Raw genomic sequence first — 13,030 nt, 5'->3', positions numbered from 1 at the left:
CTAACCCTAAAATGGCTCCCTCAATCAAGATATCTCTTTCTTTGCTCTCATCTCTGTCCTTCCTCCATCTCAACTATACCATTCTTCAAGTTCTCCTTACACCTTCCCTTCTCCCAGCCTCTTCTTCTTCTACCTTCCCTCCCCCAACCCCTATGCTCCCAATATTGTCAAGGAACGTATCTGTTTCCAATAATGAGTTTCTCTACGGTCTTTAATTACAGACTCAATATCATTTGTTTATAGCTAGTATCACTTATGAATGAGTAAATACCACATTCAACTTTTGGGGTCTTGGTTACCTCACTCAGGATAGTATTTTCTAATTCCATACATTTGCATGCAAAATTCAAGGTGTCATCTTTTCTTACTGCTGAGTAGCACTCTAGTGTGTAAATGTGCCACACTTTCTTTATCCATTCTTTGGTTGAGGGGAATCTAGGTAGTTTCCAGGTTCTGGCTATTACAAATAATGCTGCAATGAACATAGCTGAACAAATGCCTTTGTACTATGATTGAGTATCTTTGGGTAAATGCCCAAGAGTGGTATTGCTGGATCCAGAGGAAGGTTGATTCCCAATTTTCTGAGAAACTGCCATACTGATTTCCAAAGTGGTTGTACAATTTTACATTTCTACCAGTAATAGATGAGTATTCCCCTTACTCCACACTTTCTCCAGCACAAGGGACCTTTGCTTTTTTTTTTTTTTTTTTGAATTTAGCCATTCTGACAAGTGTAAGATGGTATCTCAGAGTTTCATTTCCCTGATGGCTAAGGGTGTTGAGTATCTTTTGGCCATTTAAGATTCTTCTGTTGAGAATTCTGTGTTTAGTTCAGTACTCCATTCTTAATTGGGTTATTTAGAATTTTGATGTCCAATTGCTTGAGTTCTTCATATATTATGGGGATCAGTCCTATGTTTGGCGTGGGGTTGGTGAAGATCTTTTCCCATTCACTTAGCTCCTTTTTTTGTCTTATTGACTGTTTCCTTTGCTTTACAGAAGCTTCTCAATTTCAGGGGGGGGCATTTATTTATTGTTGCTCTCACTGTATGTGCTACTGGGGTAATATTTAGGAAGTGATCTCCTGTGCCCATGCATTGATGACTACAATCCACTTTCTAATCTTTCATGTTCAAGGTGGTTAGATTTATATTGAGGTCTTTAATCCATTTGGACTTTAGTTTGTGCATGGGAATAGATATTGGTCTATTTTTATTATTCTACATGTTGATATCCAGTTATGCCAGCATCATTTGTTGAAGATGCTTTTTTGCCCATTGTATAATTTTAACTTGCTTGTCAAAAATCAGGTTTTCATAAGTGTGGATCAATATTCAGGCTTTCGATTTGATTTTATTGGTCAACCTCTATCTTTTTATGCCAGTACCAAGCTGTTTTCATTAATGTAGCTTTGTAATGGAGCCAATGTCAGGGATGGTGATGCCTCCAGAAGTTCCTTTGTTGTACAGGATTGTTTTAGTTATTCTGGGTTTTTCATTTTTCCATATAAAGTTGATTATTGTTTTTTCAAGGTCTGTGAAGAATTGTATTGAGATTTTGTTGGGGATTGCATTGAATCTATAGATTGCTTTTGGTAGGATTCCCATTTTTACTATTTTGGTCTTACCTATCTAAGAGCATGCCAGATTTTTTTCAGTTTCTCATATATTCTTCAGTTTTTTTCTTCAAAGACTGAAAGTTCTTATCAAATAGGTCTTTCACTTCTTTGGTTAGTGTTACCCTGATATATTTTATGTTATTTGTGGCTATTGTGAAAATTCAAATTTCTCTGATTTCCCTATCAGCTTTTTTATCATTTGTACATAAGATGGTACTGATTTTTCTAAACCTTGTATAATCTTGTATCCTGCCACATCACTGAAGGTAATTATCAGCTGTAGGAGTTCTCTGGTAAGATTTTTGGTATAACTTACATATACAATCATATCATCTGCAAATAAGGAAAGATTGATTTCTTTCTTTCCTATTTGAATCCCCTTGATCAACTTTTATTGTTTTATTGCTATAATCAATACTTCAAGAATTATATGAAAGAGATATGAAGAGAGAGGATAGCCTTGTCTTTTTCCTGATTTTAGTGGAATCACTTTGAGTTACTCTCCAGTTAATTTGATGCTGGTTCTTAGCTTGCTCTACATTGCTCTTAGTATATTTAGATATGTTCCTTGTATTCCTGATCTCCCCAATACCTTTATAATGAAGCAGTATTGAATTTTGTTGAATGCTTTCTCAGTATCTAATAATATGATCATATGTTTTTTAAATTCACTTTCTTTATATGATGGATTACATGGATAGATTTTCATATGTTGAACAGCCCAGTATCTCTGGGATAAAATCTACTACATCATGGTGGATGACTTTTTTATGTGTTCTTGGATTCAGTTTGCCAGTACTTTCTTGAGTATTTTTTCATCTGTGTTTATGAGTGAGATTGCTCTATAATCTTCTTTCTTAGTTGAGTCTTTGTGTGGTTTGGGTATCAAGGTAATAGTAGTCTTATAAAAAAGTGTTTGACAATATTACTTCTGTTTCTATTATGCAGAACACTTTGAGGCCTTTAGGTATTAACTCTTCTTGGAACTTCTGGTAGAAATTCTGCACTAAAACCATCTGGCCCTGTTTTTTTTTTGGGGGGGGGGTTAGGGGGATTAGGAGGTTTTGATGACAGATTCCTTTTCTTTGTAGTTTATAGATCTATTTAAATTGTTCCCATGGTCTTGATTTAACCTTTGTTTATGGTATCTATTTAGAAAATTGTCCATTCCTTTTTTTATTTTTACTTAAAAATAAAATTTCCACCTCCTCCCCTCCTCCCCTCCTCCCATTTCCTTCCCCCCTCCCCCCATCCCCCTCCTCCATCCCCTTCCCCCTTCCTCCAAAGAGCAGTCAGGGTTCCCTGCCCTGTGGAAGTCCAAGGTCCTCCCCCAGTATCCAGGTCCAGGAAGGTGAGCATCCAAACAAACTAAGCTCCCACAAAACCAGTACATGCAGTAGGATCAAAACCCAGCGACATTGTCCTTGGCTTCTCAGTCAGCCCTCATTGTTAGCCACATTCAGAGATTCCGGTTTGATCACATGCTCCATCAGTCCCGGTCCAGCTTGCTTTGGTAAGCTCCCATTGAATCAGTCCCACCGTCTCAGTGGGTGGGCACACCCCTTGCGGTCCTGACTGCCTTGCTCATGTTCTCCCTACTTCTGCTCCTCATTTGGGCCTTGGGAGCTCAGTCCAGTGCTCTAATGTGGGTCTCTGTCTCTAGCTTCATCCATTGCCAGAAGAAGGTTCTATGGTGATATGCAAGATATTCATCAGTATGGCTAAAGGATAGGGCCATTTCAGGCTCCCTTTCCTCAGCTGTTCAAGGATCTAGCTGGGTATATCTCCATGGACACCTCTAGAGTCCAGTCTCTTGCCAACCCTAAAATGGCTCCCTTAATTAAGATATATACTTCCCTGCTCCTATATCCACCCATCCTTCCATCCCAACCGTCCCATTTTCCCAATCTCTCTCCATTCCCACCTTCTCATTTTTCTCCCCATATTCCCTTACCCCCCCACCCCCAAGTTTCCAATTTTTTCCTGGCAGTCTTGTCTTCTTCCAATATCCAGGAGGATAACTATATGTTTTTTTTTTTTTGGTGGGGTTCACCTTCTTATTTAGCTTCTCTAGGATCATGGATTATAGGCTCAATGTCCTTTATTTGTGGCTAGAATCCACTTATGAGTGAGTACATACCATATTCATCATTTTGGGTCTGGGTTACCTCACTCAGCATAGTATTTTCTATTTCTATCCATTTGCATGAAAAATTCAAGATGTCATTGTTTTTTTACCACTGAGTAATACTCTAATGCAGGCATATTCCAAACATTCTTTATCCATTCTTCCATTGAGGGGCATCTAGGTTGTTTCAGGTTCTGGCTATTACAAATAATGCTGCTATGAAAATAGTTGAATAAATGCTTTTGTAGTATGCTAGGGCATCTCTTTTATGTTTTCCAATTTTGTGGAGTACAGGTTTTTGTAGTATGATATAATGATTCTCTGAATTTCCTCAGTATCTGTTGTTATGTTAATCTTTAATTTATGATTTTGTTAATTTTGGTGTTATTTCTCTGCCTTTTGATTAGTTTGAATGGAGTTTGTCTATCTTGTTTATTTTCTCAAAGAACTATCTCTTTTTTATTGGTTCATGGTATTCTTTTCTTTGTTTTCATTTGTTGATTGCAGCCCTCAATTTGATTATTTCTTATTTTCTATTCTACTGGGCGAGTCTGCTTCTTTTTGTTCTATTTTGGTCTAGAGCTTTCAGGTGTGCTGTTAAGTCACTGGTATGAGCTTTATCCATTTTTTTATGTGTTCACTTAGCGTTATGACTTTCCTCCTAGCACACTCTAAAACAGCTTTAATCAACTCTATTCAATCAATAGGGATAATTCTATTACAAACTGACCACAAGTTTAAGATTTGCTTCACAAAAGGTAAATGCAAGACATTAAGAGCTTATTGCTTCCTTGAATCTCCCTAATTCTAACATTGGTACAGCAGGTCATTCATCTCTTACTCTATCATTTGGCAATTCCTGTATGGTTACAGGATATGTTAAGACTGGTTGTTTGAAAATATTAAGCTGTTTCCCTTATTCTTATAATGCAACATTGAATTCGGTTCTCCATTAAATTCCTCTGTCTGGATTTGAATATCTTTGTGATTTGTCTAATTTATTTTTTCTAAGGCCTGTATCTCAGCACTCTGATTAACCAACTTTTTTAGTGATACAAAAAATGATAATACTGATTGTTTACATTAGACATTACATAATTCCCATCTGAATTAGTTATTTTCTTATTTAATCCCCCCATTTTCAAACTGTTCATTGTATTATCATACAGAGAAACAAATCCCTTCAATGTAATGGTGTTTCCCATTTTTTAATGTGACAAAAAAAAAACCTCTCTCTTGTAACTAATTCCTCCCTTTTAGAATTTCAATTGTCTTGCCAAATCTGCTGCCAAAGTTGATAAAGATGTGAGGTCTATTGCTACTGTGTAGAACAGTATAATTCCTGACTGGATTTCAAGGCAGCTACCCAGTATGTCGGCAGCCAGAGAATGGGACTCAGGGAGGTAGACCAGAAAAGAAAAAAAGGAAGAACCTAGCCTGTAGGGCAGTGACTTCAGTAGCATGTATCTTTGGCCTATACTGGTGGCTGTAAATAGGCATATGAATTTTCCTAAATTCATAACCCTAACAGTGGATTACAAATGTAGCATGAATAATAAAAACCCAGACAGCTATTAGGGTCCAACCTAAATATCAGAAAAACAAAGCAACACAGATCAGCTATTTGATTGATGCTAAAGGAGAAGATGTGAGGGACAAGGGACATGGACAAAGAAAGGAAATAGTAGGAATAAATAAAGACAACAGTATAAAGGATATAATGGATGAAATTAGAGTAAAATTTAAAAGCTCAGTGTGTTGCTGTGTTCAAACTGTCCTACTAAGATTATGACAGAAGGACCAGGATCAGACACACAAGAAGCAAAACAAGAAAATCAAAGGTAGCAAATGAATGGAATATTTCCTGAGTCTTATAATACCTATCTACTGTTAGAAATCCCTAACAGACACCATGTTCAGAATTTCTCTCTGTGTGTGAGGTGGTCAAGTCCTTAGAATCAGTGTATTGGCCTTTTCCCTTCTTTCATCTTGTTTTCCCTTTATAAGATTTTTTTTAAAAAATCTTCTTGATATATCCCATACCCCCAAATTGTTTCAAAAAGTGAAATAAAACCTTGTGTTATTCAATATAACTTCTTAACTTACTTTGGGAGGCCCAGCATGGATAGATATTCAAGGAATATTCCAGAGAACATCTGATACCAAGTTTTTAGTTCAATTTATGTAATTAGTATTTTCATTTAAAAACATATATATTTATTAATATTTATATTCTATATATAACTATACATTTCATATATAGACAAAGGTAATATATAGCAAGGTAACATTATCTAGTATTCAAACCCAGTTGTCTCATAACAGTTCATTTCAATAACGTGCAAGTAATAATTCATGCCTATTTTAATTTTAACTTTTCTCAGCTCCTACAGATCTATTTTATTTCTGTAATAAAAGTGTGATATAATTATGTAATATAAGTTTTACTATGGGAATAAATAATATTCCTAATAAACTTCAAAAAATTGGGTTAGAGCTCTTGTTTCTGTGAAGAATTCAGTCAAATGGTCTTTATTCATTAGTTAATGCTAGGTTTACTAAATCATAGATATTTTGCTCAGCGAAAAACATGTATAAGCACACTAAATGTTATACATCTATGGTCATAAACACATAATACATAACACACAAATATATAAAGGCAATGCAATGTGTTCTGTAAACAATATACTATTTATTATTCTCAATTTACTCCTTTGTATCCTAAATAACACCTAATGTGGATAGTTTGAAAATAATATGTAATTTATTAATTATAACATTGTTTTGAATCCAAGCATATTTTATATACTACTATATTAAGATAAAGGAAAAGATGAACATGCATATAGGAAAATTGTGCACTTATTCTTAGGTAAAAGAATCCATAGTCAAGAACCCATTTTGAAAAATACTGTTTAAATCCAAACTGATTGACTACTATGGCATAATATACCTAATATATTCTCATTTATCTTTCATAAGGATTTTTATAGTAAAGGTTGCAGGCAATAGGCTTAATGATTCATTTTAAAATTAATATATATTGTTTAATGTGTATGTGTATACATCTGCATGATGTGTGTGCAAATGCTCTTCATCTAGGGGTCGGAATTGTGAGATATCTCTATTCCACACTGGTCATTATGTATGTCTTCTTTGTATGACCATATTGTTGAGATTTAACACTTGAAGATTCCTTGGATGGCATTACTTATAGCAGGAGTCCGAGATATTTGGTTCTTAAAATCTTTCTGCCCATTCTTCCTTGATATTATTTGAGCTTTTGGTGAAGGAATTGTTGTGCATAGCTCGTGGTGTTGTTCTTTGTATTTCAGCCAGTTGTTAATGTATGCAATACTCTTTATATGCCACAAAAAGAAGTTTACGTCACGAGGTGTAAGAGTTACAAATATCTCTAGACACTCGCCATTGGTAGCTGCCTAGACTTGTAGTGCCAGCCATGAAGTCCATCCTATATTCTGCGTTATGTAGTTTCTCCAGGTATATAATCATATCTTAGGGTGCATAACTATGACCAAGAAATAAGAAATAACACATAGTGTTACTAAGACTCAGATGTAATGAAATGTAAAATACATACTTTATTTACTTATAATGAGATGACCAAACTAATGGCCCAATGGTAAGAACATGTGCTACTCTTACATATCAATACTATTTGTTATTTATGATAATATCAATTATTTAGTTTTTTTTTATAATTATCTTTGTGGGGTTGGTACTAAAATAAGTGCTTTACTTCTGAGCTACATATACAGTCAACAGAAAATTTTATAATTTGATTTGCTACACATAGATCATTGTTTATATTAACACAGAAACTTTTGAGTTGGTAACATTTTTTCTGTCCCCATCTGTTTTCATTATAAGCATGACTGAAAACATTGACAACCAATTAAACATATCAGTCTTTAAACATAGTCATCCTCTTCTTTTGACAAAATCATATAGCATCTATGGAAAAATAACACTTCAGTCTTTTAATGTATTAAGTTTTTAGAAATGTTAAAGAATGAAATATTTTAAAATCATGCTTAATCATTGTCATTTAAAGATTTATTTTCTGCACTCTACTTTTCTTTAATACAGATAGATGCATTGCCTGCTGATATTTTCAGTTCTGAATCTGTGATGTCTCAAAGGAATATGATATAGGTAGAAGTAAATTTCTTTCCCATGAGGCTACTCTGAACTAAATATAAACCTTAAACTTTTCTACTAACCCTTGGTACAGCAGAAAATGGATTGTTTTGCCTCACTTTGACATAATTTTGGAGTCCTGTTATGACTATGAATAGTGACTTATCTACGGAAAAACATTTGGTCAGGTACCAATTCTCTCTGATAAAATGTTATCTATACACAGCTATTTATTTCTTCTTAATCCCCTGCTCTAGGTATTTAAGATAATTCTACAATTTTTTTTTACCACCCTACAAAAAGTATTTTTAGGGAGAATTTGGAACTCCCACAGAGATTTCAGGAATATCAAGATTTTTATCAAACTGCCTTGGGATGTGTGATATCTATAAGCATTAAGAAAAATATTTTGCCATAGGTAAGACTATCCTTTGGGTGACTTGGTTGAGCTATCGGGATACATAGTTTCCACAGAGTAAGGTATTTCTTACAGACACAGAGATGACTATAATAAGAAATGCCCAGATAATCAACAGTTGATCATTAATTATATGGGGGGGGGAGAGAGAGAATACGATTGTGATTGTGGAACCAACTCAAGGAATTGAAGGGAGAAATCACAGAAGAAAATGGGCTAACATTAAGGAATACATGCTATGCATGCTAATACACTCCTGATGTTGTGATAATTAGTCACACACTTGCTAAAGGTAACTGGCATGTGGAAGTCAGAGAGGTTGACAGGGACACAGAATTAATTTTTATATGTTTCTGAAATAAGCAACTATAAAATATGAAAATTGTTTGAGAAGACAATGGTCTTTTTATTTAGATGTTCATGGTTTGATTCTTTTTGTCAAGATTTATTTCATGAATTAGAGTTTAGAAGTATGTTCTTTTGAAATAAAGATTTACCTTTGCTACATTGAATATCCTTGGAAGTCAACTATAATATCATTATTAATATTGAGACCAATACGAATTTATTTAGTATAAATTTATGTCTTTTATAATTTTATTAAACATTAATATCTTTCAAATTTCAATTGAGAAAATAATCAAAGCATTTTACTTTTTGGTGTAACATAATATTTAAAACCTTAAAAATGTGAAGTAGAAAATTCCTAGAAGATTTTAGTGTACTTACTCAATATTAAGTGGTTTCAATACGTTGATTATAGAAAAATCTCTGTACACTTGACAATTTCTAGTTATGTTTTCACTTCAAACCTGGTTGACTATAGACTGTGAAATACAAACACTACATTAATAACTTTAATTATGTATATTATTAAGATTATGAAAGTAAGCAGACTATATAGGCAAAAACCAGGAGTCATTATTAATAACATTATATTAGTAAATATATGGAATATTTTAATAAGTTGCTTAAATATATATTTCAAATATTAACTTTTATATAGTTATACATATATATTTGCATAGAAAATATAATTTTACAAAGAGTTTTCTCCTTAGCTTATAAAAGTCTTATTGTTTCCAAACAACTAAGACCTTCTGTAATCAGCTTTCTATCTAGAAGACAGTCCTTCTAAATCTTTAATTATGTTGCTCTATACTTTATTTTCTGACTTTTCAGGTCTACAATGTATGTGATTCTTACCATAATTATGAAGTTGTGACTAATTTTTTTTAACACAGTCTTAACTTACAAATCAATCCTAAGATATCACCTAATTTTGATAGAGAATGATGATCTAACATCAGTTATAAGGAAACAGAAATTGTCATTTTTAGAGGTATTTGATGATGTGTAGGAAATCTATTGAAATTGGGATAGCTAAAAAGGGAGGCCGAGAAAGTAAAGAGGAAGAAGAGAGAGAAGCAAATATGGCATGGAAGAAAGAAGGAAAATGAAAGGGACAATGAGTTAAGGAAGAGGTATGAAAATGTAGAGGAAGGGGCAAAACAAGGAGAAAGAAATTTTCTACTTTCTGACTTAACTGAAATATGTTTAAAATATTTAATTCAAAATGATTTGTGAAAAGAATTCTCTCGTGTTCTCATAAGGAACCTAATGAGCTTGTATATGTCATTTGTTTTGAGTAACTAAAAGTATCTTCCATTGGTGAACTCAGGGAACACACATCTCTTTTAAAAGTTATCGTTTTTCAGTCCAAGGAACATGAAAGTCATCAGGAAAATTACAAACAGGCTAGAAATGAAAAAGCCATTTTACTCCGAAACAGAATAGATAGGTATTCCCAGTTTCAGGTGCTTAGGGTCTTCTAACTTGGAAGTAACTTGCACCTGTTCAGTCCTTGTTTTTTCCCCCAGTCTTGGTTTCATTTAACTCTAAGGTGACTTCCAGGTTTCAGTTTCTCAGAGGCTATTTTCTTTTCAGTAGAAACTTAATATCAAATAGTGTATTCTCTGTCTAAATAACACTTAGCTAAATAATTATAAGTTGTCATGCGGGTTTTCTAAATTGAATCCAGGTCCTCATTTCTGGAAAAGCAGCCATTGCTTTTAACTGCTGAGCCATCTCTCCAACACCTAAATGAGCTTTCTGAAAACGACACTCCCTGATTCACTGTAATCAGGTATACTTTAGGTAATTTTGCAGAGTCCATAATCTTTGAAATTCATGATCAGAGAACATTTCTTTCTAATAGTAATGACTTTATTACAGATGGCTAAACATCTTACTTTTCACTGGCTTTTCAACCCTCATATAAAATTAACTATTGTCATTGTGAAGCAATGTTGACAATTTTATCAACTAGTATTACTACTCCAAATTTTTAATGAATTATTTATTTATGCACTCATTAATCATATAATTATGAAGATTTACGAAAGAGCTATTCTTCTAATATTTTAAGTTCACATAGAACTTTATTTTCCTATCATGTCTCTACCAAGGATTCTTTTTGAAAAATTCACATTTATTTCAGATATACAATATGAAATTGATCATATTCCTCATTTAGAGTGTCTATCATCGCTCATACCTGTTTAATGATAAGATTACACAGATGTGATATGATAATATTAAAGAAAAAACTAAGACTATCTTAATTTGCCATTTTTTTTCAGTTTCATACCTACTTTCGGCAACACCTGACTTTGTTACTTTTCTATTGTTTTCCTTGTTTTTTTCATATATAGTTGTATAAAGTCCTTACAAAGTATGATTACTTTCCATTGTGTTTCATCTTATAAAAACTATATCAAAAATCTACTTTGAATGTAAAATTTATATTTTACTAAAATCTATCTTTTACATAATTATACTTCATCTGTACTTGAGAACAATGTGTTATTATTTCATCAATGGGCCTTAGCATTAGCATACATTTCTTCTTATACACATACACAAGAATTAATCTGTGTAAATACATGAGAGTAAAGATTCTAGGACACACCATGCATGGCTATTACGGGAAATGTCATACCCTAAAGCCAAGATCTATCACTTCTACCAGAATAAATTAAAAATTCCTTTGAATTCATATCCTCTGATATTCACAGAATCTAATACTGTATTTTTTTAGATTAATTGAAACTGAACTAAATGGAAGAACTAAACCAATCGGAAGTATCTGAATTCATTATTCTTGGGCTTTGTGACTCTTGGGAGCTCCAGGCCTTCTTCTTAGTGATATTTTCCTCACTTTATTTAATCACCATTTTGGGCAACATATTTATTGTAGTCATAATCACCATTGACCTTCATCTTCACTCTCCTATGTATTTCCTGTTGGCCAATCTCTCATTCATTGACTTTTGCCTTTCCTCAGTCACTACACCTAAAATGATCACAGACTTTCTCAAGGAAAAAAAGACTATCTCCTTTGGAGGGTGCATGTGTCAAATTTTCTTTGGACACTTCTTTGGAGGGGGCGAGATGGTACTGCTCGTGTCAATGGCCTATGATCGTTATGTGGCCATCTGTAAGCCACTCCATTACTCCAGCATCATGAACAGACAGACATGCATTGGATTAGTGATGTCATCATGGATCATTGGATTTGTGCATTCAATGAGCCAATTGGTTATAATCATAAATCTGCCCTTCTGTGGATCTCGAGAATTGGATAGTTTTTTCTGCGATATTCCATTGGTCATCAAGTTAGCCTGCATGGACACATATGTTTTAGAAATTTTGATAAATGCAGACAGTGGGGTGCTAGCAACCATATGCTTCATTCTGTTGTTGATCTCCTATTCTCATATTCTGATTACTGTCTGCCTTCACTCTAAGGATGGGGCATCCAAAGCCCTCTCTACTTGCACTGCTCATATCACTGTAGTCATATTATTTTTTGGGCCCTGCATCTTCATCTACCTGTGGCCAGTCAGCATAACCTGGGTGGACAAGTTTCTGGCAGTGTTTTATGCCGTCATCACACCTCTCCTGAACCCAGCCATTTACACATTAAGAAACAAAGAGATTAGAAATGCTATGAAGAGATTACAATGCTAGCATATAAATTTTCTATTTTAGGATTTTGCATCATCAGAATATTAACTTCTAGGATACTAAAAATATTACAGTTGTCTTTTTTCTATAGACTATAAACATTCTCAAATTCAAGGAATTTACATAAAATGGTCATTAAAATGTCTGTGTTTATAAATTTCATGATCATTAAATGGACAATAACCTTCTGTCTATAAGATGTTAATAGTCTTTTAAACTATGAATTTTTTTTATCTCAAGTGAAATTTAAGGTTAATGACAAATTACTGGTACCTATTACACTTGCTGTTTCTTTAATCTTTCTTGTACCATTATAAAATCAGTTATCAAAAGATGTGACATAAATCTCTACCCTGCCCCAATTTAAGTCACCATGTTGAATATGAGTCTTTTGCTGCACAGAGAATTTCTACTTCTGGAATAGGGCTGTCTCAATGGGTCATAAGTTGAACACATCCCTATTCATAATTGTAATTGTCTTCTTTGTTTCTGAAGTCTCCTTGGAAACTTAAGTGTTGAGACTGTAGAACTTCCCTGAGGTCATTCTACGTGTTTAGCACTAAAAGGATTATTCAGGAAATAATCCCCTGCTCAAGCTGCCAGACCTAAGCGAAGGGCCTCCCAAAGACCGACTCGTGACAGATGTAGTCATCTACCCAAAGAAATATATATG

General features: G+C 33.8%; 1 protein-coding gene across 1 annotated transcript; it reads left to right on the top strand.

Annotated features, from left to right (window-relative positions):
- The first annotated feature begins 11,448 nt into the window (after window positions 1–11,448).
- LOC126490436 (olfactory receptor 4K3-like) lies at window positions 11,449–12,360 on the top strand. Its single transcript, XM_050125372.1, has one exon. It carries the CDS (start codon window positions 11,449–11,451, stop codon window positions 12,358–12,360), a length of 912 nt encoding a protein of 303 aa, XP_049981329.1.
- The last annotated feature ends 670 nt before the right edge of the window (window positions 12,361–13,030 follow it).

The sequence above is a fragment of the Alexandromys fortis genome, unplaced genomic scaffold (genome assembly GCF_014885135.2).
Source record: "Alexandromys fortis isolate MF-2015 unplaced genomic scaffold, M_Fortis_MF-2015_v1.1 scaffold_229, whole genome shotgun sequence".
Taxonomy (NCBI): Eukaryota; Metazoa; Chordata; class Mammalia; order Rodentia; family Cricetidae; genus Alexandromys; species Alexandromys fortis.
The sequence above is the reverse complement of the archived record's forward strand: the minus strand, read 5'-3'. Positions and strand labels throughout refer to the sequence as shown.

Bases quoted from the DNA above. Each gene is read 5' to 3' on its own strand.
- LOC126490436 (XM_050125372.1), top strand. From the start codon at position 11,449: ATGGAAGAACTAAACCAATCGGAAGTATCTGAATTCATTATTCTTGGG.